The sequence below is a fragment of the Suillus plorans genome (genome assembly GCF_016647745.1).
Source record: "Suillus plorans strain S12 chromosome Unknown HD556scaffold_21, whole genome shotgun sequence".
Taxonomy (NCBI): domain Eukaryota; kingdom Fungi; phylum Basidiomycota; class Agaricomycetes; order Boletales; family Suillaceae; genus Suillus; species Suillus plorans.
The window spans coordinates 307,335-334,745 of NW_024537405.1; the positions used below are offsets into that span (position 1 = coordinate 307,335).

Genomic DNA, 27,411 nt, shown 5'->3' on the forward strand with positions numbered 1-27,411 from the left:
GTCAAAGGTGGTCTGGTTAGTCGTGATGCATCATCGATGCCGGAAAAAAATATAAATGATTCGGACGAGTTGCAAGAGCAAGAAGTCTTAAGAGGAGGACATGTAGGAAATGGACAGTCTGCATGAAGTCTGCGCAGGGTCCAAACTCGGCGCCAAAGTTCAGGACGTCTGGAGACATGCCTGTGATCGGAAAGTTCCGGGTGGTGTCTGCATCATTGCAACCACCGTGCCATCTACTAGTCAGACACGATTGGCACGCATCCCGCCATCTATGTCAACCGTCATGCTGATATCGTCATCTTTGTCAACTTGCCGTTACAGTTCAAGTCACCTGGAGGGAGGACATGGCAGTCATAGACTGGGAGCTGCAGACAACGACATGGTGTTGGCAGACAAACAGGAAATAGGCAAACACATAGGAAGTAGTAGACCGTGACAAAGCGTGAGAGACTCGCAGGGATCAGAAGAGATGGAGGTGAAGATCTTGATGACAGGCAGGTGGGATGGATTGGGTGGGATGATATCATATGAGGCGCCCTGAAGTGACAGACTCCCCGGCACTTTCAGAATCCGAACAGCCCACTGACAAGGCACAGGAATCCTGATGCATCCCAGCTATTCGGCCAAGGCATGAGGATTCTACAGAAATCCATTGGTAAAACCTTGCGGAAGGTTACCACTGGCTCTTTGATGGTGACGCTGGGGAGCTTGTATCTTATTTCTGTCCATAGTGGAGTGTCAAGGGTTTCCCCACAAAATCATTTGGGTTGCCGACGTTACTGGCCGCGGCGCGAGGGGAACATTCAAAGACTCCGCACCTCGGAAAGTTCATATAACATTATGTATCTTTACAACTTGCAAGAAGGAAAGTGAGGTCAGAAGACTCAGAACGCATCAGAAAGATATGCATATCTACAACAGACCGCCCGCAAGTCGCTCCGCAGGTGGTCTAAGAAACGAAGTCAACGCTCGATTAGTCTGTCTCTTCGTCCCAGCGCCCGGGGAAAGGCGGCGTACTGCCCTGAGACTCGTTGGACATGCCCGCGCGACGTGCTCCTCTTGAACCTGAATTTCCTCTTGAACCTGAGTTTCCTCTTGAACCTGAATTCCTACCCGAACTGCCACCCGCTCTCGAGCCACCCATGCTTCCAAAAAATGAATGGAACAATCCTCCACCACTGCGACCTGAGTTCCCAGGTGATCGTGGACGTGGTGGAGCTGATGGTGGGCTTGTTGGGCGGCTACTGGGTCCGTTTCCTGGTCCCGGGGGGCTACCTGGTGAGCGTGGCCGTTGTGCTTGTTCTATAAGAGCATACCTTTTACTCAGCGTAAGATGATGTGGAAATGGACATGAAAAAATGACCCACCGGCAAACAGGACACGTTCCGCTAGATTTTAACCATGGCAATATACAAGGCTGGTGAAATGGGTGCTTGCATGGAAGAGTTACAATAACTTGCTCTTCCGGGTCTTCGGTTCCTAGTTGGAACTGTTCTTTACATACGGCGCAATCTTTATCCAGTAGTGGAGCTAGCAATACATGAAAGTGAGCAGCGGGTGGAAGATACGATGGACAATGACAAACATCGTTCCAAAAGAACTTCTCGTGGGAGATTGTTAATGATGTCGTCTGTTGCTGGAATAGGCCGTGATGCGGAGTTTTCCATTATCTGCGTTATTACTTGGTCCAATGCTACTCAATTATCGTAAGGCTTTGTAAAACGTTTCAAAGAGATACACACCCTCTTGATTGAAAACATAGTCGCCCCAGCGTCCACCCGGTCCTCCTTCAGGACCAAGGGAGAACATTTCAGCAAAAGGGTCTGCGCCTCTACTACCGGTGGGTCCCTGCCCCAGTAAAGCCAATAAATATTGTGCCATCATTGGGCCAGTAATGTCTCCGGGTCGTTGACCATTTTGATTATCACGACGCAGGAACCTAGACCAAAATGTGCATATAAGATTTCGAGACGATCACAATGGGCGTACTCGGACATGTTGGGAATTTCACCATCGCGCTGCTCCGGAGAGCGCGGACGATTAAGGGCGTTGGGACCAAGAAACACGGTCCTTGTGGCACCCTGACTAGGTCCAGTACTATGAAACTCAAGACGAATACCAGCCTGATCGTGTTGTGAGCTTTTCTTGCAGCGTGTATAGAAGATGACAGACCGGTGGTACTACCTCTGGGCTACGAGCAAAGGTAGGTGAGCGAGGTCGAGGATTTCCCGTCAATGCAGCTGTGGGTGTTTCCTTCCATGTAAGGTCTTACTGCATGTATGCATGCATGAACGCGCACCTAGCAAGCCACCTAAATTCGGAGGAATTTCGTCATCGAAGCCTCCTCTCGGAGCGTGTTGCTGATATGCCCGAGGATCATCGCTCGGATCCTCTATCTGTAGAAGTTTATGATACATCGTTATCATCAAGTACGAAGATCGGGGTGCGCACCTTCTCGACGAACGTGCCCTGACATGATGCACAAATTGGATCCGGTTGCTAATAGATCACATCGTCATACGTTAACATCGGAAGTCAGCTGAGGATCTGCTAACCATGAGTGGTCTCATCTCAGCATGACACTATTGCAATGTTATATTAGTATAACTTGACGTGCAAGTTATTATCAGGGGACAAACTTCGTGACAATACCACATGGGTTCTCTGGAAGACATGGTAGCAAAAGCCTGAGCTTGAGCGCTGAGCAAGTGGATGGGTGGTGGAAATGTAATACAGGTTTCGGAGCAGTGTTGTAATGACGCCACAGCGTGCCACAGCCCGCCGCCAGCGACCCGGGGAATCCGCCCAATGTGGTTCAGCAATATTACAAAGTCCGGCGGAGTTTCTAGTTTCAACTTCTCTCACGCCGACCCTCACGAGAACAACGACCACAAGGTAAGCCTGGCACCATTCTCTTGGATTACGATGAACATTCTGGTTCCCTATTATACGAATGCTCGGTTTCGGAGAAACATGAGATCAATACCGGGTTTTCCTGAGCGTTCCAGCTGTGGTTTGGATTAACTTCGAATCAACTCAAATCCTATCTTTTGCTCAGGTTAACCACGCTGTCTTCCCAAACAAGAGTCCCGTAACCCGGAAGAAATTCATATGCAATCGATGAATATACTAGTGATAGTGTACGGCCCTAACGTTCCATCGAAGCAAATAATTGTGGCCAATCTGCACTCTTTCTACACATCTCTCGGAAAGCCCCTCCAACCTTTGCCAAAAGTACTTTTGGCTCATCAAACTCAATGATCTCCCCAGCATCTAACACTAAAATGCGATCATAATCGATGATCGTCTTGAGGCGATGCGCGATAGTAATAATAAGCGCACCGGAAAGTTCTTCACGAATTGTCGTTTGGATCTATAGGCACATATTAGTGAGACACAGGACTGGAGTAACATGTCAACTAACCTGGTCATCCAAACGCGAATCTATCTGAGACGTTGCTTCATCCATAATGATGATATTGGTTTTTCGTAGAACTGCCCGAGAGAGTGCAACCAGTTGCCTTTCTCCTGCGCTGAGCGAGCCACCTTGGCTTATCGGCATCTCAAGTGTGAAGCCACCTTTTTCAATTGCCCGACTGAGCAGCCTTGTTAAATGACATCGCTCGAGCACATCCCAGCACTCCTGGTCAGTATGCTCCTCGAATGGGTCCAAGTTGCTTCTGAGTGTACCAGAAAACAACGAAACGTCCTGACTAACAATGGTCTGGGGACAAATGAGCAATTTCCTAAGGGACTAAATAATCGACCCACTATCCGTGACCGAAGATCTTCTAAACCAATTGTTGAAATATCTATTCCGTCAATGCTACAAAAGTGTTCAGACGCTGGAACAAGGATCAAGACACCGACAATAACATACATTATTCTTCCAGAGCTAGCCTCTATCATACGCAGCAATGACAAAGCCAAGCTTGATTTCCCGGAGCCCGTCCGTCCGACCTGTCGATAATAATGATCAATTGTGAATGCTAGATGTTCCAAGGATATGCGACAAACCACTCCAATTTTTTCAGACGGTTGAACAACAAATGATATATTTTTGAGCACGTCCGGTAGGTCAGGGCTGTACCTGACAACAAGGTTCTCGACAACCAACTGACCATCGCTTGATGGCCAGTATGCTGGAGGTCTGCTCTTCTCGATAATAGCAGGTGCCTCTTGTGGTACACCAAGATACTCAACCACACGTTCGACCGCATTAAAGTCAAGCTCCAGCTGGGCAAGAACTCGCACTAGTTGGCGAGATGCCTCAGCAAATATTCCAGCTTGGACGATAACGATTGCAGAAGACCCATTGGAAACTCCTTGCGAAAGAGCGAAGAGAGTCGTGAGATACACCACAACTGAGCCGAGACCTGCAAGGCGTTTGAGTTAAACATGATGAAAGACACAAGCCACATACAGTCATATCTCCAGCGGAGCCAGCCGTTGACAAGCCACTGGCGAAGGGGTCAGTGCGAGACATTGCAGGGTGAGGAGTGCATCTTACGTATACGTGGTCGTACGATTGAAATTTATCTACTTTTTCATAGAATTTATCTTGGTATCTTGACTCCATTGCAAATGCACGAACGTGTGACAAGCCACGTAGAAGCTCATCGAAACCAGCGAATGCAGGCGACAAGGCGACGCTCTCAAGGCGACGCAGGTCTCGTTGAGCTTGTACGAATCGAGGAGCAATGCGGATATACAACCATGCTATCACCAACGCTAAAGGCGCGAACGCGGGTATAACCACGATTATGACAGTGAAAGAAGCCAAGAAATTAAGAACGCCGGATAATGCGGCGCGGGCGGAAGTTTGCAGAGCTCCGTCAATAGTGTTGATGTCTGTCGTAAAACGGTTAAGAATCCTCCCGATGGGTGTGGTATCAAAGAACCGGGCCGGTGCTCTTGTAAGCCTTTGGAGTAGTCTGAGGAACAGGGAGCGGGAGGCCTGGAGACTTGCGTAATAGCCCAACGAGATGTAAGCCAGTACTGAGAATGCCCCTGCGATAGAGATATAGAGGTAAATCAAAAGCCATGGTTTGACATCGACATCAGGAGGGGGTAAGTCATCCCAAGGATATTTGACGTTTGGAAGGAAAACCGCAGCGGAGACGTCGTAAGATTCACCCCATTTGGCCAAGAACACCTTGAAAAAAAATTGGCAACATGTATGGGGTCAAGACCTGCAACCGTACCTGATTCCCGATGTTAATCATGCGGATCATGAGCATCAAGACGAGAGTCAATGCCCAGGACATTAAACCTGCTGCCTTGATGTAAACCCAATACGTTCTGAAAGGCACCCGGCCTTCCGCTCGAACTTCCGCTTCCACTAATTTTCTGGTAGTTTGAGACGGCCGCTGCATTGGAAGAACGTCTTTGGTCATGTTGTCATCTGGGGTTTGAATTCCCGAAGTAGCGACTTCTGTTTCTTCATCGTCAACCTCGTTAAGAGCATCAAACTCTCCGATATCCTGGAACTCCTCTTTATCGCCAGCACGGGCAATGGTGCCGCGAGACAGCTCAACCACGTAAGATGCAATCGGTAAACATAAACTGATATGGTGGGTTACCAGGATAATTGTCCGATCGCGAGCCAGTTCCCCATACAAACAGTGCTGCACAATGTGTTGTGCAGTATGCATATCGACCGCGGCAAGTCTGAAGAACATTCAGAAAAAATAGTGACCTTGACAGAAAATGCCTACGGATCATCAAGAAGGATGCACTATCCAGTAACGAGGTCGGTTAAGATAATGGAACAATAGACTGGCAGGAGACTCACGTTAGCTTCCGAGTACATAGCGCGTGCCAAGGCAATACGAGCTCTCTGTCCACCAGATAGCGTGATACCTTTCTCGCCGATTTCTGGGATTCAAAGTAAGGTCTTAGCAATGATGGATGGATAAGAAAACCCTTACCAGTCATGTCGCCAGCTTCGAATACAGCAAGATCACGTTCAAGGGCACATGCCTCGACGACTGCGTGGTATCGCGTCTCATCGAAGCCGAGCTTGGAGCCGAAAATGATGTTCTCCCTTATGGTTGCGTGTTCAAGCCCTGCATATCAATTTGAGTGAGCGACTAAGTTGCACTATGATGACATCACTTGCAAGGAGTTTGGGCGCAGTAAGCCACTTGATGCCTCCTCTTGTTTATGGATACATCACCGGACAAACAATGCATTTCTAGAATGAATACATCTAAGGGCCGACTTCTGACCGCAAAGGATGCACTGACCGCCAAGCAACGCTGTAAGCATGGCACTTTTCCCAGCACCAGTCGCACCACTGATAAGGCTCAGCTGGCCCTTCGGAAACTTGATGTTCAGAGGTCCAAGTTGGAAGTGAGTTTCAGTCATCGATTCTTTGTGAACTCCGTGCCATTCAAAGGTCGCATTATTAAAGCCGATGTCCGAGAAATCCGCTTCAGAGCCGGTATCCACTGTCGACAGAGATAAAGCCCATTCAGGAACCTCTTGCTCCGCAAGGAGCCCCTCAATACGCTGCATCGATACGTAAGCTATGAAAGATAAGAATTGCATATCCAGTTGTAGTGTCGCATGACAAACCGTGAAGCATTGCAAAGAATTGTCCAGGAAGAGCGGTCATCGGTTCCTGTAGCTGTGAGAACAGAGCGACTGCGGTAAATGCCTTGGATACCGTCAGCTGCTCCTGTTCGCCCAAAGTGTACCACGAGAATGTCGCAAGGGCTGTCGCTGAAGGTATCCACGTCCTATAAATTTGTCGTGAGTACGCGCGAAGTCTGGACAACAAACAGCTTACCATATGAAAGAGATGATAGTGTCGACAACATTCTCTTTAACCCGCCAGTCGAGTTCCTCTTCTCGTGCCTGATGAGCAGTGCGAGACCACTGATTTTCTATTGAAACGCTGGTCAAGTAGAATTATGTGTCAGCTTCTGCTCACCCACCCCAACCATAAAACTTCAAAAATCTGATATTCTGAAGTAGTTCGTTTACGACATTCATCCTTTTGTCTTTGGCCTTCCATGATGCTCGGGTAATCTGTGTCACATTAGCCAGGAAAATAAAACAATCGAGACTCCAAACCTTGATGTTGTATGTCGCCAATGGGTAGTTCAGAATATAGGCAAAAAGAATCACAACGACGCCTGACATCGCGCTCCATCCCAATATCCTAAGGTATTACTTAGCTTGATATCTCAGAGGAGCTGTGACGTACTTGTAGAGGAAGACTAGCGCTATCACGAGCCGTAGAGGAGACGAGAAGATTGCGGCAAAATCCCAAAATCGTTGAGCGACAGCATACGCATCGCCTCTTTAGGGTGGATTGAGTTATTCACAGGAGACTATAACCCTGAGGAAAACGCACTGCATGAGATTCACAATTTTTCCAAGGTCAGCACTTCCTTCTTCGTCGCTAGAAGTTTTTCCACTGATATCCCTGCGGCGCAGCGCTTTATAGTGCAAAGCACAGAAGAGTTGGCCGCGAGTTCGTTCGTAACATCTGCGAGTATGCCAATTTTTGAAGAGATCGACTTGTGCAAAAGACAAATGTGCTACAAATGTAAGGAAAGCCCAGTATTTGGCATTCGCTACCGACTCGGGAGTAGGATTATCTAACGATGATAGAATCATCCGGAGTGCGTAAGCCGGCACGAACCCTGCGGATAAATATGACATTACTCTACCCAAATCAATCCATATCTGAGCATAATACACGCACCGACAACGGCGCCCCACATTTCCAATGCAAGGTCCAAGATTAGATCGAGGGAGTTAGATACCAGCAAAAAGCGCAGTAGAGAATGCGTCGGATAGCTAGCTGCGTATAAGAGACTGACCTAAATAGAAAACAGTGTTTGCCTACCGTGAACGGTAACGGAGGCATTTGTTGAACAAGTTCTTGTGTCGGAAAAACGGCGACAAGGACCAGACATCGGCATCATTCAATGTTCGCTTCCACGCCAGGTCCAATATGGGTTCTACAAATGATACGGTACACCATGACCAAAGGTTTGCGTCATCTTCGGGAGAGGAAAGATTGGATGACGGAATCTAATCCCCAGGGTCAGTATATGGGTGGGGGACATAGTTGAACGAACAGACGTTGGTTGAGCTGGCAACGTTGAGCGCGGGTCGCACAGCCTGCAGTGGCAAAAGGCCAGCCACGTAGACGAAGGTTGCTGAAGATATTGTCCAAATTAGAATAGCGATCATGGGACCGGCAGCATAATCGGGCAATGAAAAGTAGTAAATGCAGGCAGCAGCTATTTGCGAAACTGCAAGTAGAATAAGCATATACGGAGGGGTAGACGGTGCTCTCAACAGGAGTCTTAGGGTTGCATAAAACTGGCACGACAAATCACAAGGTGAATTTGACGTGTAATAAAATATTGAACAATCCTACCCATGCAATTGATGCCACTAAGGCGTTGGTCCAGGGTTCGTGCAAGACGATGGTATACCCAAAATATGCAAGCCAGCTAAAGGAGGAAAGGAGTGCGACAGAAACAAGCGCTCGAATTATCCAAATCTGTTGAGGAAAGTCATCGTCGAAGGGACCCTCGACATCGTCTAAAGTGATAAAGTTGCGAAAAGGTGCGCTCAGCGCACTCCAAGTAACTTGAATGATTTTTGGAAGCTGCCTGCGCGCTAGGAAGTCGATAACGATTGCTAGGATAGTGATAACAGCGGGACACCAAGTTCCAAACGGAACGTTATGAAGTTGCTCGCTGAACCAGGGTTCCTGTAGAGGGATCAGCACTGTACAGTGGAGGGAGGATGATAAATACCTACCTGAGCAGAGTGCATAATTCTTAACCACGAAGCCAAGGTGAAACGCCTTAAAAGTCGCGGATTCAGAAGAAGTTGCCGCCGATCGTGTAAGGAATTCAAGCTTTAGAAGATGAACAATTACGTTATTTCTCACGGAAGCTGAAACAGACTCCTAGATGCAATTTAGAATATTATAATTTGTTATTGAAAAACTGATTTCTTAGCCACGTGACCGAGGACGCGAACATAGCCTAGTTTACATAAACTTTGTACTGCCAGCTGTCTCTGTCTAGCAGTCTATAATCTCCATGAGGTACCAGCACCCTCTTTTACTTCTAATCCAGATCTCAGGAGCAATCGCGATTGCACTGCCAGAGATAACAACTGCGCATTATGGCTCAAGCGTGCATTCAGGAAGAGACTTACTCGGTATGCTCGCAGGCACTGCTGGCAGTGGCACAGACTCGCCTGCAACATCAGACACGTTCCATCTTAGCTCACCTTCATCTCCTATACATCCTGGTTTGAAAGATCTAGGAGGCTTGTTCACAGATTCGGTACTCCCCACGGCATCCTCATTGGGAAAGCTTGATCTAGTGACTCCCACAACCCTCGGTGTTACGTCGTCCGCAGGCTCTCTAAACCCATCTCCGGAACAGATAACATCTACATCCACCACAAGGCCGGCGAGTTATCCAAATCCCTCATCAGCCGCCATGTCCGAAAACGCGTCCGCCGACAACAAGACCTGGAAAATCATTGGGATCGTCTTCATCGCAATCTTGATAATAGCAATAGCGATTACATCCAGCATATTCTTCGATCGATGGTGGAAGATTGCACAAGAGATCTTGTGCTGCAAGGGTCGAAGGGACAGTGGCATCGAACAGTTCGTCCCTGACTGGGAGAAGCAGACCTGGGAAGTCAAACTAGGATCAGAAGACCGTGATTATAGACAGCGAGCATCGTTTGTGTCTTTTCGGTCTGATACGGACCCACATCATGTGAAGGAGAGAGATATCCATACGATGAGAAACTCCGCGGACCACACTATTCCTACCCTGCCAGTCGCGGTGCCACCTCCGTTACTCAGAGTCGTCTCTCCATCAGACACTCGAGAGCTTCCTTGGGATGCCGATAATCTCCATAAGTGCGCTCTTCACCGCCAGCTTTCCGCACGCAGCGGTCGCCACGGACTCGGAGACACATAGAGCGTGGAATTTGCCTGTAGCTCCCTCATACCACACCCTGCCCTAATACTACCCCATTTTCCAGTTTCTTTCCCAACAAGCAAGTATTTCCAACTCGCGCCACAATCAGCGACTATCACATTCAATATCCACCCAATCGTTTTGTATAACTGTTCATGCTGTACCTGCCGCGTTCCGGGACGGTGGGGACGCGACATGGGTAGGCGGGGTCCTTGGAGACGCCACTGGGTACTTCTTTTCCAAACAGTCGGATACATAAATTCCTACTGCGCCCACCGAGCATACAGCCATGGAGATGTATAGTCGTGTTCGGGCCGGAAGAGCTTGAGAGAGTTGTCTGAGCAGACCTACGTAGAACTAAGGAAATTAGTTTACACACCTTTGTATGATTGCCACAGTGATCTATTAGCAACCACTGGCTCAGTAGATGCCGGTGATTTCTTGGAAGTCATCACAATACGATCGTCTGGAGAGACAGTGATTCTAGACAAAAGCGAAAAAAAAGTTGGCCCTACAAACTTCTGAATACGAGGAATTAGACGAGTTTGGTAATCGTCAGCCTTCTTAGGTCAGAACTTGGTCAGAACTGACTAAACGTTATCACTCAGGCATGTTTACTGGTCTGGTAAGTACTACTTCAATTCTATGCAGCTACTCGTTCCCTGTAACTTGACTTCAGATTGAACACCTTGGAACAGTGTCTGCTATCCACCGGGATGATGGCGGTTGTGCTTTAACCATATCGCAGTCAGCACCTATCTTAGTGGACTGTCATATCGGTGACTCCATAGCCGTCAATGGTGCCTGTTTGACAGTTGTCGAATTCGATGTCGAGCGTGATGGAGGTTATTTCAAAATATGGCTAGCCAACGAGACCCTCAGCAGGACTGATCTGGGTGAGTGACCAGAAGCAAACTAATGCAGTCGCTCATAGGTAATCAAGGCGATCGCAAGGTCGGTGATCAGGTGAACCTTGAGCGCGCTATGGGTGCCCATGTTCGATTCGGTGGTCACTTCGTGCAGGTGCGTTCTTTCTGACGATGTACAGATCGTCATTAATGAATCATTTCTCATATCAGGCTCATGTTGATATAACTGCGACTATTCTCAAGAGAACTCTTGATGGTGATTCGTTGCGTCTTTGGTTCCAATTTCCCGAACCAACCGCAGAAATACCTTCTCTTCTTCCTTATATTATCCCCAAGGGTTATGTCACCATAGACGGTGCTTCCCTAACCGTTACTTCCGTCGATGATGCCGAAAGGGTGTTCGGTGTTATGCTTATCCAACATACGCAGCAGAAGATCACCTTGGCAAAAAAGGCCAATGGCGAGAGAGTAAACATCGAGGTTGACATGGTGGGCAAGTATGTTGAAAAGAGCGTATTGGCTGCTCTGGAGGGTGGTGGTGGAGAAGCCATGCGGACCTTCGTCCAGAGAATTGTGGAGGAAACGCTCGTCAACAAGGGAATTCTACCTTTTGCTCCAGTCTCCAATGACAGTGGTAGTATGTAGTACTTAGACGAGGCCAGTATGTGCGTTATCTTTTGACTTTTAATGACCGCCAGTGTGGAAGCCAATTACCTTTTGATGCTCGGCTATAGCAAATACATCCGACAGTCAATGTCCGATAGACTACTAGTGACTAACTATTTTGTGGATACCGGTCCAAGTGCTACTTAGTGGTTCATTCTTTCAAGCACAGTAACCATCGTCTGCAAACTTTCAGCACGCGCGGTAATCCCTAAAAGGCCTGACAACCTACCAGTTTATTTTCATCGCGCGTTTCATGAAGGAACCACCGTTTAATAGAAAAGTGAGCGTTGCACTCATATGCCGCGACAGTCCATGAAACTTACACAGTGAACAGATCACTGCGAAACTCGACTATAATGGCGGTCATGCACCTCTTCGGTTTAATTCACCATCTAGACCAGCATCACCAACAAAGCAACCGGTGCAGTCATCTCTCTCACCACCAGGCTTCCGTCCGACAGCCAAGGTCAGCTCAAATGCGACCAGTGCCCGGAGACTGTCAAGTTCGGTTTCATTGAACAACATCAACAAAGTAACACACTCTCGACCTGGGTCGCCTTCGAAACCAGTCCGAAGTCCTGGTCCTTCCATAGTCACGAATCCCGTTAAAGCTCGCGTTACGGCGCGGCCTGCATCCAAGTCCACTACCACATCTCCCGTGTCCAGTACATCTCCTCTAGAGTCGCGTCAGCGATCATCCACTACCGTTGCGTCAAAGCTACGACTTCCGCCCCGGCAAGACCGACCACGTAGCGATAGCGTTGCCCTACATCATGCACAGTCTACCTCAGCATTACGGGGAAATTCACCATCGCCCCGAACTCTGCTCTCTTCCGAACCTCCACTCGTACGCGTTGACCCAGACCGTGTATCGCCATCGGCTCCCATCAAGATTAAATCCAAGGTTTCTGGGTTAGCCAAATCTTACCATAGTACCGAAACAGATCCCGCTCGCTCGTTATCCCCACCATGGGTTACCACCAGGCCCACTCATACAAGACCACCCATACCTTCACTTTCTTCAAGCCTCTCATTAAACGCGCCTCCAAGTCCTCCTAATTCGACTACGGTGCCAAATTTCTATCCCATAACGACCGCAGCTCCTGCTGCTAATCCCCATAGATATCCCTCGCCGCGACGCGGCCCCTCACCTACACTCTATCCATATCAAACATTCACTCCACCTGAAAGACCTTCGAAAGCAGCCAGGCAGGTCCTGAAAGCTAAGGTCGACCCTGCTTCCATTCCTCTTCCTCCGCATTCACCACCAATATCCGCATTATCTTTATCTTCAAAGTCGTCTGTATCTAGAAGTTCATTGTCTGCGGGTCCCTCTCATGCAAGCGCGTCAACGCTCAACTCTCACATGAACAAGCGTTCGGATACTGAATCTGTTCGAGCCAATGATGGCCGTTTCATTCAGAGCGACCATGATGACACAATTTCGCCTACAACCAGTGCTCGACAATCTAGCAAAGGTCGGGACAGCGACATTAACTCTGAAAACTCAGAGCACAAGGCGAGGGCTGCAGCCAAGTCTAATCGAAAGGTCATACCCACTCACCATGTCACTAGTACTGAGCTAACTTGTACTTCAGATTGCCGACTTGGAAATAACGAATAAATCTCTGCTTCTTATCAACGCATCACTTGAAACTACGAAGAACCGTCAAGCCAAAGAAATTCGAGACCTCAAGCGGAAACTTCGTGAATCTCGACTTATTCTTCCCCCTAGAGCATTCAGGGCCGTCGAGTCCCTTGCCCACGAAGAAGACGAAGAAGGGGATGATGATGATGATAGTGAGGAGGGCGAGGACGGGCCTGACGAGGCTTACGCAAGGGTGAAGGATATGCTAGAGGGTCTCTTAGAATCAGGCAGGAAAGCCTTGGAAAAGACTCCCGACGATTTCCGGCAGCACCTCTCTGCCAAAGTCCTGAATGCCGATGAAGTCCGCTCATGGAGAGATTCAGGGCAGGAATTTGACACTGTCCTTGATGACCACGGCAGAGGAGACAATGCGGAGATCCAGGTCACAGTCCACCTCTCTCCCTCACACGTTGCTGTGCCTGACAGTGATGCTGATGACCTCTCGGAAGACGAGGTCGAACGGCTAACCTTGGAACCAGATACGCCACCACCCTCCCATTTGCCTCCAATCAGGATTGATCATTTATAAGTTTATGGTGTCACGTTTATAACGCTCTATGTCCTGCTATGCTTCATTATGTAGACCTCGGAAATCATTTCTTGATACCCCACAAGCATTTCACTAACATCTCGCGTCCCCATCGCATTATCCAATATATTTCATCAAATCCTGAATTCCACGTTTCTAATTCCACGTTTCTAGTAAAAAGTCCTTGAAATGGTACTATTGTACGAAGTCAAATAATTCATTAGATCACTCATCGGCTATCTTCTGTGCACGCTTCGCGAGCTGGATGGTTATATACATTAGACGTATTATCCTCAGGGCAGCTAATAGCACTTACCGCAGCAGCCAAGTCCATCTGACCAGCAGGTGCACTAGGTTTAGAGACCTTCGGTGGCGCAACGCCGGCACCTGGTCGCGGGGCTGTGGGTATAGGTGGTTTAGGAGATGGCCTGCTGCCGCTTGGCTTCGATGCGACAGGCGGTGGTACAGGTTTAGGTTTGGGGGCAACTGGAGGGGGTTTTACTCCTAATGAACTCGAAGGGCGGGAGCTTGCAGGTGTACTGCTTGATGACCCATTAGCTGACACAACTGCAGACTTCTTCCAAGGCACTGCAGAGCCATTTGATGGCGCAAGGCCAGGGAAAACAGCTACGGGCTTAGCCGACGCATCCGCTGTCAATGACTTCACAGACACGATCGAGACAGTTGGTTTTGAAGCTGAAGAAGCAGGGATAGGAGCGGCAGCGACTGCTAGCGGAGCGGAAGGTGGTGGTGGTGGTCGAGGTGGAGGGGAACGTGCGGCAGGCGCTGCTTTAGGTTTTGGCGGTATAAGTTCTAGGTAATTGTTTGGGGCCCAGCCCTCTTGCCCGTCCTTCCTTACAAGCCACCACCCATTCTCGTCCTTCTCAACCAGTTCCACGGTATCATCCTTCTTCAAAGATATCTCGCCTTCTTGACCCTCGAAAGCGAACTTTGCCTTATATAACTCTGCCTCGGGCTCTTTGTGCGGTGGCGGTGGCGGCGGCGGAACTGAAATATGAGTAGAAGGCGCGGGGGCTGACTTAGGTGCCACCGGTGTTGGCCTGACGGCAGAAAATTGTGCAGATTTCCCTGGCAGTGGTTGGGCGGCTGGCTTCGGCCTGGAAGCCTTTCCCTTCTGGAATCGATCGTGAGAATACAGAAATCACAATCACAAAACTCACATCTGAGGGGCCGCCAGCGCGAAGGAGCTTTCCTTGAGTGATGGGTCTAACAATACCAGGTTTTCTTCTTGCAGCAGGTCGAGAGGTGCTCGATGAAGGTTCGCCAGACGGGACGTGCACAGCGTGGCTCTTGTATGCATCATCTTTTGCGATCGTCTCGTCTCTGACAAATTGGATTTGTGCCTTCTTGTCCTTCTTTTTCGCATATTCGATCCTTCCTAGCAAGTGAGACAAAAGGTAAAGCAAAATCAACCAAACACGCACGACGGGCCAATCAAGACGCTGATGCTAGCTTGCGTGAGCGTAAGAAGATTCGCAGTCAACTCCGTCTTGAAATAGCAATGAAGAATTGGATCACCCTCTTCAGATGCATTACAATTCAATGCCTGATATGGAGTTAGTGATACGCCAAGGACCGACAGGAGGACCAACCAGCCAATCATCCCTTAGATTAGACATCGATATACTTTTGATAGTTACCAAGGGAATTTTGCGTTCAAGCGAGGTTTGTATCTGACCATCCTTCTGAGAAGTTGCCGCGATGTACACAGCTTTCGCAGTCTACCACGACGCATGTCAGATAAAGCAATGAAAATGAGGTACATTGATGCATACCACTACAAGGAAACGCGGGCCAAGTTTGCTGGACCGACCAAATTTGGACACCAATATTTGCACTTTCGAGCTGAATGTGGCCTGCTCCGCTGTGCGACATGTGAGACGACAAGACTACATAAAAGAACTAGAGGGCTCACCACCAAGACCACAGGCGGAGCGCAGGTCAGATCCAACGATGTTCTGGCCATTGACATCAAGATAGTCGCCCAGAAAACGGCGATAGCTGAGGAGACTGTAACGTCTGCGTTCTTTTCTTCCTGCCAATACCCGATGACCGTAGTCGCGGACTTTGGCATATTCAAGGGCTTCTTTGTTGTTCTTCCAGAACCTCTGAATGCGTCTAGCGCACTCATTCTTATAGCGCCAGTAGTTTCTCCAGCCTCGCTGGATACGTGCTGCCATGTTATGCCAGTAACGATCACGCATAGTCTCTAGGGCAAATAGCTGTATTGACGATGTCAATTGAATTTTTTATGCTGTCGCATGGCGTACTCACTGTTTCGGGATTCTTGATAAAAGCCTTTGTAACCCCCATCTGCCATTCATCCTTGGCTATCCCCGTATCTTTGAGAATTTGTTCACACCCAGATTTCGCGTCTCCCTGCCATGTATATTCACCAGCGTACGACGTTGAAGGCGACAAAAGGTAGAAGCGTTCCACCATTTTTTCGAAGGTATTCCTATACGCAAATCCTGCGCGACGTACACGAATATTTTCCTGTAATCCAAGGTATTTGATTTGATGCAAGATGGCCTTTGTGTCATATTCAACTGGGCTACGGTTCTGGTTTGGTTTGATTGTTCGGATGTAAGAAGGCTGAGCTTTCATCAAATTATCCACCAGAGCACCTGCCGACGCCTTTCCAATATATGAATGATCTATTCCGACAGATAAAATAGTAATGTGAAATACCTTGATCCTATCACCAGCAGTCGGTGGTCTCTTCTTGCTTGAGGGATCGGGTCTGTCGGAGAACAATGTCTGAAGGAACTGGTTGCCGCTGCTACCAACCAAATCGAAAAGATCCTTCACTAGTGCGTCCTTGTTCTTGTCCGTCATGCCCGCGATGTTGTACATGACATCTCCGGCGTAGTGACGAACCAGAAACTGAGATCCCCGGGCTTCGAAGTGGGCATTGGAAGATAGCATGGCCGTCCGCTGGACGAAACTGTTATCTGCCGCAGCTGGATCGGCGTGCGCTGTTGCGCAAGCGTCGTTTAAAGCAGCGAATATTCCAGGGGGTTTGCGCTCTTCAATGAGGTCGCAGACAATCTTGTTGTTGAAGTATTTGATGGGATTCCACTTAATCTGCTCCCTGACATACTCCTCCTGTTCGGTCTTGAGTGTTAATTCGATAAAAATCTGCTGAAGTTTCTCGTTGACATAGTTGATGCATAATTGCTCGAAAGAATTATCCTGCAGAGTTCTGTAAATGAGCCGGTTCGGTGCGTACAATATGATTATACCTCGAAAATTTCAAAACCAAAGATATCCTGTCAATATGTCAATACCTCAATTGTTGGTCAAATCAATAGCAAAAGCGTCACCTACCAGGATACCAATGACTTGCGCCGAGGCACTTCGAGCCTTCATCGACACGTTGATTCTCGAAACAATCCACTCGAAGAGATTATTGTAAATCGCTTTTGCAAGTGCGTCCCTTCCAGCGGTTGCTTGCGCAGGATTCAGGGGAACGTCGTAAACAGAACCTCGTCGTCCCCCTCGCTGAGTTTCAACGACTCTTGACGTCAGAACCTTCTGAACCATCGCCGAATCTACTTCTATGAGATACGCAATAAAATCTGTTATTCCAGTGTCAGAGATGGCCGAATTTCCATCATCCATCTCCTCAAATCTGACGTTCCCCAACCATAAAATGGCTGCGAGCATCCGAAAAATTTCGTTCTGCTCCTGATTACTGAGGCCAATGACCCCCATGGCATTCTGACCATGTTTAAGTAATGGTGTAGAACAACAGACCAATACTCACTAGGGTATCCGCATAGTCGTTTGAATCGTCGATGCCCTGAACCTCTAAGCAATTGCTCCTGCTGATATATTCGTATGCATCTGGACCCTGTAACCCGAATTGCTCTACAAACAGCCATGAGATATCAATATGGACAGACAGGCGAGACGCACCTCGCTGCTCATCTGAAGCAGCCTTTGTGAACTGATAGAAGATGTGGAAATTGCGCTCGTTCTCTAACTGCCCTACCACTCGGCCTTTCTCAAGGAGATAATTCGTTATCTGTGCCCCGATCGGCTCGCCGTGGGTATTGAACATGATCTCCAGATATTTACCCTGTGAGGCCATGAAATCAAGATCAAGGTACACATGTGCAATAATCATTCACTTACATGACGACTTGAATTATTATTGCGAAGAGTCTTTGCACAACCAAAGCTCTCCAATAGAGGATTGGTGGCCAATACCATTTCTTTTATCTCCTGTATACTGCTATCCTCCCCTCCTGATACAGCCGCGATGTATTGCATGATGCGTTTGGCAGCCTCGGTCTTTCCAGCACCAGACTCGCCGGATATAATAACACATTGGTTTTCGTGGTATGCATTCATGTTATAGTATGCGGATTCTGCGATGCTGAATACATGTGGGGGAACTTCGAGTCGATTCTTGCCCTTGTACTTCTGAAGGGTTTCATCTGTATAGATTCCTAGATCTGAAAGGTATTTTACCCCAACGTTAGATAGCACATTTTGAACATATATGGCCTCACCTTTAAAAGGGTTCACGGATATTAATACGCCGCCGATGTAAGTGTAGATCTCTCCGACAGTCCAGCGCTTCTGAAGGTTGGTGTTGATGTTATTCTCGTCGATAGTTGTCAGAAGCGTCATATCGGACACTCCGGCTTGTTTCTTTTTAAATCCCTCTTTCCAATCTGCCTGTTTGTACAAATATCACGGCCATTCATAGGTGTAACGATGTCTGAGAGCGCACCTTGGCAACTTTAGTCACTCCAGCTGACTTCGGGGCAGTCTTCTTGCCCGCCTTCTTAGATATAGCCTACATGCATATACTAATCAATCATTCAACGTTTCAAGGCAACTTGAATCTCACCATGGCCAACCCGCCTTAGCTTGAATGAGAGAACGTAGTTAACTTGCTGGGAGAAGTCCGCAGGCACGGCGGAGAACGGCAATGCCCGTGGCAGTACTATTAACCCGGTGGTCAGCGTGAACTCCCGAATTGAAAAGGATAAGTCTCAAGCTATTCTTACCACGCGTTTGGACAACTGCCAGCACTGCCTCAATAGAATACATTCTACCCTCACTGCTTATCATTTCACATTTATTACAAAGTACAGTACAAAAGTTTATTAGACAGCGTACTAGCTGTTCGCTGGTCTTCTAAGCTCGATCAGGTGCCTCAAAACCTCAGCAGCAGGGGTAGTTACAGCAGTGTCAAATGATCCAAGTTCACCTTTCAGCAATCTAGTCATGACATTCACCAAACCAGCCTTCTCTACTTCCTCTGCGAACGATATACGAGGGAGAGCACACTGGGGATCGAGAATGTGATGAAGGCATACGACTCCACGATGTACAAGCCCTGGATTTCCGGCTACTTCGTCGTCATCAGGGTCGTCGTCCTCCAGAGTTACAGATGAGTCAATAAGACGTGCAATAATTGAGAATGCTCGGTGACGATCCAACTGGAGTTCAAATACTGCCTGACAAGCAGTAGACACGCTGGTCACGGTTGCCAAAGCACCAGACGCAGCGAGTCTCGTTGGAAGATCATCCATGTCCGACATCGCAAGAAGTACTTGTAATTTGGACTTTGTTGCATGGACATCGGGAGAACCACCATACCTCGAAAAGGCCTTCTCCGAACCTCCAATAAGATTACATATCAGCTCGGTGGCTGCCCGACGGATGAGTGTATGGTCCTCTAGCATGAGGAGCTCAACTTTGTTGAGAAGGTGTGGGGTGCTATAGATGCGATCGGCACACCCTGTGCTCTGTGAAGCAAGATTTGTTAAGGCCATTAAGGCTTCAAATTGTTGTAGGAGGTTTGAAGATGGATGGAGCAGCAGTTGTGACAGGGGCCGTATTGCATCAAGCATAGCGCCATCACCGGGCCCGAAGACTTGAAGGGGGGAAGACGTGATGGTCAATTTCGCTAAAGCTTGGATCGCAGGGAGAACAGAGGTATCAATCGGTGTAGATGACGATGTGGAGGACTGTATAACACGAGAAAGACTCCGTGCACCTCCGCTCTGGAGGACCCTGCCTCTGTTATCTCTGTCCTCCACGATGCTCAGGTAGATTTTACCCAATGCAAGTCTGATGCCTTGGCTCTCTACACCAGAAGCCACAGACAAGACATCAAGGGCGCCACTTGCAAGAGCTTGACGGCATCTGGACCTAACTGTAACATCATCTTCCAATGCATTTAGCGGTTCCTCGGACATCGTCCTGTTGGATTCATTTCCAGCTTTAGCCATGCGTTTCAGCTTAGCTACCTGCGCGTCTTCCTGACTGAGGCGAGGACGGTAGGCACAGAGGTTGGATATGATAAGAAGGATGCCAAAGAGCAGGCTAGAATTACTGGTAGATGTTGGCAGTGGCTTACGTCTAGGGACAAGTGTAAAGAGCTGCTGCAAGAACTTAGGATCATTCGCCAGGGCATGTTTGACGTCTGGGTCAACACTGAGGTATGCCAGGCCTTCAACGACGTCGTTGAGGGAGGATAGAGAATCTTTGTCACCGATGACCATTCCTTTCAGCAAATTGGCTAGCTCCATATCCTTGGAGGTAGATTGCGTGGCCTGCGACGCATCTGCGCCTTCTGAGGCATCCGTTGCCGCCCCTCGAGATAATTTTACGAGGGCGATAGCTGCTGCTGCGCGCAAGTTTTTATCGGTAGCCTGACGTGACTTGTTCCCAAGCCAGGTGACGATTTCCTCGGGTATCAGAGCCCGGCATGCCTTGTGTCCACTAGCCTGGCCGATCATACGAGCGACCTCTAGGGCAACGGAAGCTGATGATGGAAATAAATCAAGGGCATCTGTCACGTATTCGACCACGCCATCTTGCGCGAAAATACAGGAAGCGGACTGCCAGTCGACGTGGAATAATGCAGAGAAGAAAGAGAGTCCAATAACTATAGCATCCTGTTCCTGATGATCGGATATACGGGAGATGATGAGATGCTGGAAAACTTTCTCTAGTGTTTCCGTGGCAGTGTTTGTGGATCCAGACTCCTGAGGGTTTTGCGACCGCGTTCCTTGACAGAACGCAGAGAGCACGAGATACGCTTTCGAGCGCGATGATTCTGTCTGAGAAGGCGCGAAAGCTTCTACGAGGTAAGAGAGTTCATCCGGAAGGAAGGCAGCAACATCCTGAGATTTTCTCATTAAGAAATCTAAGCTGAGATCTCCATTCTGAGCGTTCATTGCGGTAAGTGATGAAGTAGTGTAGACTTTGAGCAAAATGAGGTGTTGGAACTTGTCGGAGGACGGTCACGGCAGTCAGTTTCCGAACACAGTGCCACAACGGATCATTTCTTTCGCAACACCACCATCCAAATTCGTCGGTGGACCATTGGGACGGCGAAGTCTTATGGATATCGCTGACCGTGAAGATGCAACAAGCGCCCTGAATTCATTCAAGGCGACCACCATCCAGTCAGGACATACGGTTCTGCTCAGACTACCTAGTGGCGAGACCAAAGGCTTCAAGGTAGAAAAGGATGCGTGAGTGGTTTTTTGTCTTGATTCCTACCATCTCTGAACTGAGTCGAGAAGCACTATCTCTATAGGAAGAGTCGGCTCCTTTCGCGCAAACGAGCTGATCGGCCATCCATACGGATTGACATATGAGATTCGTGGCAAAGAACTCACCGTCCAGCCGCCTCATACTCTACAAGAAGTAGGTAAGGGATTTGATAAACACTCTCAAATTTTCTATTCATGACTAGTGGTAATGAAGAGGAAACGGATGCTACAAATGAGCTCATCAACGATGGTGAATTCGTGCAGCCACTTACCCTCGGCGAGATCGAAGGGTTGAAAAAGTCTGGCGTACATGCTTCTGTGCGTCTTGGGCTTCATTTCATGCAGAATCGTAGTATAATCTATTTTCCACAGGACATCATAAAGGCTCAGATTGAACAACATGCCAATTATTCCCTGAAAACTGAATATAGCAAGGAGAAATATAAGCAACGCAAGGAAGCCAAGTATGTTATCTCTATGTTATCCCAGATTTTTTGACAATTAAATTGATGTGCCGAGCAGATACTCAAAGACCTTCAGTACGGTTGAGCCAACAATTTACAATGTTTGCGACCACTGGTTCAAAAAAGACCAGAACAGGATTCGTGATATCAGACCAGACACCCTGTCTCAAATACTGAATCTGGCGAATGTTCGCCCGGGCGGCAGGTACATTGTTGTTGACGAAGCGTCTGGCCTTCTTGTATCAGCAATCCTCGAGAGATTGGGAGGTGTGTGAGTTGTTGGTTCTGTGTGAGAAAAAGATCTCATTCTTGCAGGGGAGGGACGACTAATTTCTATCTGCGATGTTGATTCGCCACCTGCATATCCTGTCATGACTCTGATGAATTTTCGCAAAGACGTCGTTACAAACATACACTCATCATTAAATTGGGCAACTGCCCAGGAAGACTATACACCAGGTTAGTGAGATTCTCTTGCAGACGCGCCATACTTCCCATTAAGTGGCAGCTGTAGCACAAGAGTCATCGTCGGAAGTAGGAAAATCAGAGCGACATAGGATTCGCCTCGATAAACGGAAGAATGCGGCAGATACTCTTTTAAACGCAAGGGAGGAGTTATTTGCTGGTGAATTTGATGCGTGAGTGCCATTAAATAATGTCATATCTCCTCCGACGTCTGGCAGGCTTTTAATCGCTAGCGATTACGACTCGCTGGAGATTCTACAAAACTTGATTCTATATGTAGCGGGATCAGGATCCATAGTCGTTCAGAGCCCATTTAGCCAGGTATGTTGCGCTTTCCATTTAATGAACCAATTCAGCTGGATAACTGGACATTAGCCTCTCACGGAACTACAATCGAAATTGCGCCTTGATCCAGGCTATCTTGCACCATCAATTACGGAGTCATGGCTGCGACGCTATCAAGTTCTGCCAGGTCGCACACATCCGACGATGAGCACTTCAGGATCGGGAGGTTTCTTATTACACGCAATCAAAGTGTAAGTGTAATAAATAGCAGGTCAACTCGCGAACGAACGCTTACCGATTGCTTGCCAGATATGATGACCCGAATGCTTCCAAAGTGTCATCTCATCGACAATCAAAACGACAGAAGAAGGAAGCTGACGAAGGAAATCCAACAGTGCCTCAAACCCTAGAATCATATCAAACTACAGAGCTCGAGGGAAAAAACGCGACAGTCGCTGACCAAGCTAGCCTAACCAACGAGATGGAACCAATAGGCTAGCCTTTTGGTGTTGGGTTAACTGATAGTACAACAGTGGTACAACAGGTAACAAAGTAGTGTGCCTTCTACAATAACTAACATCAAACAAAACTACTCATTGATTTAACCTCAGATATCAGGGCTCAGGAAACATTGTGGCGACCACCTGAACATGTTAGTGAGCAACGTCCTTTGCAGTTCAATGAAAACGCACCTCGTCGACAATGGTATAGGCAATATGCTGGTTCAAGCGCTTGTTCTGCAGGACAGCAAATATTCGTCTTGCTCCTCGCCGAGCATTTGACCGTCCTATCATGTTCGCAGCAAGATCTGTAGATCGTGGTGTTAACTCCATATTTATAGGGGAGAAAATCCCAGCAAACCTGGCACTAAAGCGGAGAGCTTACGGTTTGCCTCATCGCGACTACGTGTTATCTCCTCAGTTGACCGTGGTTGACCAGGCGGTTTCAGCTTACCACCCGGCCATAGAGAGTCTTTGAAAAAGGCCAAGATAGGCATAATGCGACTTTCTTCAAACATCGACTTGATACTTTGACGGATTTGCCTTTAATCACGTCAGGGGGGCGAAAAGACTATGCAAAGTTTGGTCTCACCGCTCAATGGTACCACCCAGTACTTGCTGGAGAATGATCACGATCGCTTGTCGTCGGAGCCAGTTGTCCTTCTTGTTGAGCTCAAAGATAGCGAGGACAAGGTCACATATAGGAGCAGAGAATGTCGATGTGCTAGTTTCTCCTTCCAAAGGACGCAGGTCACTAGACATGTGCATGAACGTGTCCTCCGACGTGAACTTCCCGAACGCCTTCAGTGCCTGAGCGACGAGGTCCTCATCGTGGACCGCAGATCCGACTATACCAGCAAATTCTGCGGCCTGTCGGGTAAGCCTTTGAATCATAACATCCAACATCGACGGGCCAAAGAACATATCATCAATACTCTCTGCCACTGAGCGATAAACAGATCGGACTAGGTTTTTCCCTGAAAAACTAGCGGTTCCTTTGGGGACATCCTCTTGAACTTCAGATGCAATGAATGGTGAATCACGGGACAGAAATGCGCGAAGGTCATTGCTTTCGCAGACGACAGGTATGGTAATCAAATTCTACAACCGTCAGTATGCGCGAAGAAAGCAGACTCCGGCGAGTTCCTCACCTGCAAATATTTCTCAAGGGCTTGTCTCCTTGTGTCCACGAAACTGCCGGTCAGCGAAGTAACAAGTCTCTTGCCTGGGAAATCGAGACCCTTGACAAGCGCGTACCGATCGCGCAATTTGTTGTGCATCCTAAGGAACTCGTTGTATCTCCTTGCAACAACCCACCCAGAGGCAAATGTTCCATCGGGTGCGAGCTGCTGGACCTCAACGAGGTATCGCACTACGGATTTCCCCTCTTCTTCTCCCACTGTCGAACTAACGATAGAAACCTTCGTTCGATGGGAAATGAGACGGTTTTCGGATTCTTGCTGTTCATATTGTGTCTTCTGGAAACGCAACTCTCGAAGTTCGCGGGTCATGGACGACTTCGATTTTTGAAGTAGACGCAGTTCTTGAGCATCGCCTGTCAGCTCTGCCTTCTTGATAAGCATGTCGAGCATGGCGTCGTGGGCCTCTAGTTTGGTGACCTTGTCGCCAAGGCGTGCAATCTCGTATGAGAGCTGAAGGTCTCCAGGTCCGGCTAGCTGAAATGTTCCCTGCTCCGTATCTACAGAACCTTCAGCTCTGTCGTCATCTTCTTCGTCGATCATATCTTCTTCATCACCGAAAATGCCCTTCTTGTTGTCGAGTGAAGTCGCGCTGAGGTGACGATTTCCGCCTCTATCCTGGCCTCGAGGGAGGAAACTGTGGGGAAGTTTCTGTGTGGCAATGATGTCCGTCAGCGCGGCCTGGATGGCTCTCATTCTTTCTGCTTCATCTGCACCCTGGGCATCTTCTGGATCATCGAAGAGAGGAGCTCTGGATGTATTCGATGATGTATCTGAAACCGGGGACATGAGCACATCAATGTTGGTCCGTGAGGCAGTGGTTGGACTGGCCCGTGGGTCATCTACGCGCTGAACCACAGAGCTCAATGAAGGGGAAGATTCAGAGCGGAAGATATGGACAGATCCAATGCCGATAGGACGTGACGCCGGCAGTGGCGGGGGTGACATCGAACGTCCCGAGATCCGACCTACGGGGGGCTCCAGCAATTTAGCACTAGCCCGATTGAAATCCTCGATTATTCGGAACCACAGTTCAGATCTTTGAAGGTCCTCGAAGTCTTGTTCCATCACCTGTTGAACCTGTCTCTGCGCCAACATGACGCTACGACGGACTTTCTTGTCCTCCAAAGGCCCCGGAAGGATCTCACTTTGTGCATAAGAGCGTATGCTATCGATGTGCTTCTTAGAGATGGATGATAAGGCAGGATGGGATGGTGTGACAGAGAAGTAAAGGTCGTTAATCATTGAAATGTCCTCTTTGAGCGTCGAGGAGGTTGAAGGACCTTGTAAGGGTTCGTCTTCATCCCCAGATGAACTCGAGTCTATTGACTCCAATGGGTTTTTGAAGCTTTCTACTGTTAGCCAAAACTGAACCAGCAGCGAGCGGTGCCGACGATCCATAAACTCCATGAAGTAGGAGAGTGATGTCGGGTTGCTTAAAATGTCGCGTAGAGTGACTTGGGTCCGCGAACCAGACTCTGGCGAGGCAGCAGACTTCTACGGTTGTCTGTATAAGTAGAAGTTATGAATTTCGTAGGGCAGCGCTTACCGAATCTTCGCCACCCAGTACTACTATTCGTTGTTCGACAGTCCGCTTCGCAGTATAAAGCCTGTCAAGGAAAGCTACTACGTCTTCTGTCTTCTCGCCACTTATCCAATCCTCCTTCTCGTGATTAGCTGTGGGAGCGTCAACATAAAATGTAGTAAGCGACTTGAATAAACTAACCGAGAAGTAATCTCGTCCTCCGAATTTCTCCCATGATATCATTCTTCAGGCGACGAGCATCCAGAAGCGACGAACAACGATTGATACTTCTGAGAAACGACTCAAACTGTCGCATATCAGTTCTAACCGTGATAGTGTCTCCAGTTGAAATTGTTGAAGGAAGGCGGTTGTGCCGGCGGGGTGATTGTGCTTCTAAAACATTTCTCACTTGAGATATGAGTTTCCTGTGTATGCATTGTTTAAGGTTCAAAAAAACACTCGAGCACGTTTGCCACATACTGCTGCTGTATTGCGGCGCCTGCCTATCTCGGAGTCAATAAATGCGCTCACACTTGAGTTGAGGATATGACATACCACTTGCTCAATCATTCGATTCCAAAAATCAGGGTCGCTCACCATATCCATAATTGGATACAGCACTGCGCAAACCAAGATTTCTCGGACAACTATTCTCAGAGCTTTACTCTGAGCCTCCTGTTCCGGAAGAATATGCGAGAGCATCCGCTCCGCAATGGTTCTGAGATGTATTTCTTCATTCTGTTTCGTAAACGTAGAAGACAGATTCTCCACTGCAGGATGTAGTTTTCCGCCCTTCCCTGCGTATCTACTTGCCAACAGCGTATCCAACTCTTCGGATTGCGTGAGACGGCGTTCTAGGGCTGCACCGCGAAGTGCGACCTCCGATTGGCGGAATTGCTCGATATGTGTAGTGACTTTGGGCAAAATTCGCTTCACTAGGAGAACAGAAAGGTCGACTGTTGCGGTTGTTTGCAGAAGCCTCTCAAGGGAGTCATGAAGCACCGAAGAAACTGCCGTAGGAAAGGAAGGGGATGAAGATATGTCCTTGTACCAGGTGAGCACGAAGTCGCGTACGACAAAAATCATGATATCGTTAAGGGTAGATGACACAACAGGTAGGTCAGGGTACAAAGGTGATAATGATTGTGGAGTTTTCTGAGACCAGTTCGAACGAGTGAGGACTGCCTGCCATGCTGCGGGAGTTGAGAAGGCAAGAGGTCTAGCTGCATATGTGAGCGCATTCCTATGAACTGGTTTCTTGTCCAAGGCAACTCCAACAAGAATGTTCGCGATGAAACACGAGAATGCCACGAAAAGTATGATGACAGGAGAAAGGAGGATGAGGGCTATCGGAGACGAGAACGCGCGTGCGACGACAGGAAATACAATGGCGAGAAAGGCGACAGCTAAAGCAAACCTGGCACTAATGAATGAGTGCATGTCACGGCGAATTTGGTACATCACTGTTTACTAGAGCACATTATTCGTCAGAGTCATGTTGAGATACGCAGTGAGGTCACCGACCGTTCGAACTTCGCTCAGAGGACTTGAGCAACACTTGCCATATCCAGCATCACTCTTTCAGCTTGAACTCCACGATGGTTCAAAGGCTATAGAGCTCGATATCCCTCAACTTCAGAAGCGTGCCAATAATTAAAACCCTTCAGTACTCAATGAGTGTTGTGTGAGGAAGAATTTGAAGTGTGCGCACTGCGGCATGCCGGGGTTCGGACT

General features: G+C 48.3%; 9 protein-coding genes across 9 annotated transcripts; 4 read left to right on the forward strand and 5 right to left on the reverse strand.

Moving 5' to 3' along the window:
- Nucleotides 1-737: 737 nt before the first annotated feature.
- Nucleotides 738-2,871, reverse strand: HD556DRAFT_1363560 (uncharacterized protein). The gene is made up of 10 exons (XM_041302695.1): nt 2,640-2,871; nt 2,556-2,582; nt 2,452-2,499; nt 2,300-2,396; nt 2,173-2,240; nt 1,990-2,123; nt 1,743-1,939; nt 1,586-1,693; nt 1,368-1,530; nt 738-1,316 (listed from the first exon to the last, which is right to left on the reverse strand). Exons 1-10 carry the CDS (start codon nt 2,673-2,675, stop codon nt 974-976), a joined length of 1,221 nt encoding a protein of 406 aa, XP_041161449.1. The 5' UTR covers nt 2,676-2,871; the 3' UTR covers nt 738-973.
- HD556DRAFT_1363565 (P-loop containing nucleoside triphosphate hydrolase protein) lies at nt 2,865-8,919 on the reverse strand. Its single transcript, XM_041302696.1, has 24 exons — nt 8,791-8,919; nt 8,402-8,740; nt 8,101-8,343; nt 7,862-8,049; nt 7,718-7,812; nt 7,364-7,655; nt 7,214-7,309; nt 7,081-7,168; nt 6,942-7,035; nt 6,794-6,890; nt 6,580-6,743; nt 6,249-6,530; nt 6,122-6,196; nt 5,931-6,068; nt 5,795-5,877; nt 5,718-5,737; nt 5,205-5,670; nt 4,511-5,155; nt 4,424-4,460; nt 4,018-4,376; nt 3,881-3,960; nt 3,772-3,826; nt 3,425-3,724; nt 2,865-3,373 (listed from the first exon to the last, which is right to left on the reverse strand). Exons 1-24 carry the CDS (start codon nt 8,803-8,805, stop codon nt 3,149-3,151), a joined length of 4,476 nt encoding a protein of 1,491 aa, XP_041161450.1. The 5' UTR covers nt 8,806-8,919; the 3' UTR covers nt 2,865-3,148.
- Nucleotides 8,920-9,077: 158 nt separating this feature from the next.
- Nucleotides 9,078-9,980, forward strand: HD556DRAFT_1442022 (uncharacterized protein; the record flags this gene model as incomplete). Its single annotated transcript, XM_041306399.1, has 1 exon — nt 9,078-9,980. One exon carries the CDS (start codon nt 9,078-9,080, stop codon nt 9,978-9,980), a length of 903 nt encoding a protein of 300 aa, XP_041161451.1.
- A 76-nt stretch (nt 9,981-10,056) lies between these two features.
- HD556DRAFT_369042 (uncharacterized protein) lies at nt 10,057-10,541 on the reverse strand. Its single transcript, XM_041310400.1, has 2 exons — nt 10,360-10,541; nt 10,057-10,303 (listed from the first exon to the last, which is right to left on the reverse strand). The coding sequence occupies exons 1-2, from the start codon at nt 10,430-10,432 to the stop codon at nt 10,134-10,136; spliced, it is 243 nt and encodes an 80-aa protein (XP_041161452.1). The 5' UTR covers nt 10,433-10,541; the 3' UTR covers nt 10,057-10,133.
- A 10-nt stretch (nt 10,542-10,551) lies between these two features.
- Nucleotides 10,552-11,591, forward strand: HD556DRAFT_1363573 (uncharacterized protein). The gene is made up of 4 exons (XM_041302697.1): nt 10,552-10,605; nt 10,660-10,876; nt 10,924-11,003; nt 11,060-11,591. Exons 1-4 carry the CDS (start codon nt 10,591-10,593, stop codon nt 11,492-11,494), a joined length of 747 nt encoding a protein of 248 aa, XP_041161453.1. The 5' UTR covers nt 10,552-10,590; the 3' UTR covers nt 11,495-11,591.
- Nucleotides 11,592-11,631: 40 nt separating this feature from the next.
- Nucleotides 11,632-13,252, forward strand: HD556DRAFT_369024 (uncharacterized protein). Its single transcript, XM_041310399.1, has 2 exons — nt 11,632-11,795; nt 11,850-13,252. Exons 1-2 carry the CDS (start codon nt 11,769-11,771, stop codon nt 13,137-13,139), a joined length of 1,317 nt encoding a protein of 438 aa, XP_041161454.1. The 5' UTR covers nt 11,632-11,768; the 3' UTR covers nt 13,140-13,252.
- A 665-nt stretch (nt 13,253-13,917) lies between these two features.
- HD556DRAFT_1431568 (P-loop containing nucleoside triphosphate hydrolase protein) lies at nt 13,918-20,918 on the reverse strand (the record flags this gene model as incomplete). The annotated part of the gene is made up of 21 exons (XM_041305031.1): nt 13,918-13,953; nt 14,009-14,827; nt 14,865-15,087; nt 15,138-15,259; nt 15,306-15,434; nt 15,489-15,490; nt 15,629-15,935; nt 15,988-16,350; nt 16,405-16,908; nt 16,959-16,985; nt 17,044-17,436; nt 17,483-17,586; nt 17,635-17,797; nt 17,854-18,176; nt 18,234-18,402; nt 18,458-18,523; nt 19,050-20,365; nt 20,396-20,399; nt 20,421-20,626; nt 20,660-20,801; nt 20,826-20,918. 21 exons carry the CDS (start codon nt 20,916-20,918, stop codon nt 13,918-13,920), a joined length of 5,511 nt encoding a protein of 1,836 aa, XP_041161455.1.
- Nucleotides 20,919-21,004: 86 nt separating this feature from the next.
- On the forward strand, nt 21,005-22,952 carry HD556DRAFT_1268905 (Gcd10p-domain-containing protein; the record flags this gene model as incomplete). The annotated part of the gene is made up of 9 exons (XM_041299148.1): nt 21,005-21,218; nt 21,270-21,397; nt 21,454-21,703; nt 21,762-21,970; nt 22,019-22,162; nt 22,212-22,341; nt 22,387-22,489; nt 22,544-22,704; nt 22,763-22,952. Exons 1-9 carry the CDS (start codon nt 21,085-21,087, stop codon nt 22,950-22,952), a joined length of 1,449 nt encoding a protein of 482 aa, XP_041161456.1. The 5' UTR covers nt 21,005-21,084.
- Nucleotides 22,953-23,130: 178 nt separating this feature from the next.
- Nucleotides 23,131-27,203, reverse strand: HD556DRAFT_1268908 (PhoX domain-containing protein; the record flags this gene model as incomplete). The annotated part of the gene is made up of 8 exons (XM_041299149.1): nt 26,233-27,203; nt 26,158-26,180; nt 25,879-26,102; nt 25,702-25,829; nt 24,105-25,649; nt 23,546-24,054; nt 23,315-23,496; nt 23,131-23,261 (listed from the first exon to the last, which is right to left on the reverse strand). Exons 1-8 carry the CDS (start codon nt 27,136-27,138, stop codon nt 23,131-23,133), a joined length of 3,648 nt encoding a protein of 1,215 aa, XP_041161457.1. The 5' UTR covers nt 27,139-27,203.
- Between the last annotated feature and the right edge of the window lie 208 nt (nt 27,204-27,411).

What these genes read in the sequence shown, in the direction of transcription:
- HD556DRAFT_1363560 (XM_041302695.1), bottom strand. Translation starts at nt 2,675, where the DNA reads ATGTCTTCCAGAGAACCCATGTGGTATTGTCACGAA. An exon ending in CTGAGATGAGACCACTCATG is followed by an intron (nt 2,500 to 2,555) that starts GTTAGCAGATCC and finishes GTGATCTATTAG; the next exon opens with CAACCGGATCCAATTTGTGC. An exon ending in CTATGTTTTCAATCAAGAGG is followed by an intron (nt 1,694 to 1,742) that starts GTGTGTATCTCT and finishes ATAATTGAGTAG; the next exon opens with CATTGGACCAAGTAATAACG.
- HD556DRAFT_1363565 (XM_041302696.1), bottom strand. An exon ending in TAGTGGCATCAATTGCATGG is followed by an intron (nt 8,344 to 8,401) that starts GTAGGATTGTTC and finishes TTGTCGTGCCAG; the next exon opens with TTTTATGCAACCCTAAGACT. An exon ending in AATGTGGGGCGCCGTTGTCG is followed by an intron (nt 7,656 to 7,717) that starts GTGCGTGTATTA and finishes ATTTATCCGCAG; the next exon opens with GGTTCGTGCCGGCTTACGCA.
- HD556DRAFT_369042 (XM_041310400.1), bottom strand. Translation starts at nt 10,432, where the DNA reads ATGACTTCCAAGAAATCACCGGCATCTACTGAGCCAGTGGTTGCTAAT. An exon ending in ACTGTGGCAATCATACAAAG is followed by an intron (nt 10,304 to 10,359) that starts GTGTGTAAACTA and finishes AACTCTCTCAAG; the next exon opens with CTCTTCCGGCCCGAACACGA.
- HD556DRAFT_1363573 (XM_041302697.1), top strand. An exon ending in CCTCAGCAGGACTGATCTGG is followed by an intron (nt 10,877 to 10,923) that starts GTGAGTGACCAG and finishes TAGGTAATCAAG; the next exon opens with GCGATCGCAAGGTCGGTGAT. An exon ending in TCGGTGGTCACTTCGTGCAG is followed by an intron (nt 11,004 to 11,059) that starts GTGCGTTCTTTC and finishes TTCTCATATCAG; the next exon opens with GCTCATGTTGATATAACTGC.
- HD556DRAFT_369024 (XM_041310399.1), top strand. Translation starts at nt 11,769, where the DNA reads ATGAAGGAACCACCGTTTAATAGAAAA. An exon ending in AACCACCGTTTAATAGAAAA is followed by an intron (nt 11,796 to 11,849) that starts GTGAGCGTTGCA and finishes CACAGTGAACAG; the next exon opens with ATCACTGCGAAACTCGACTA.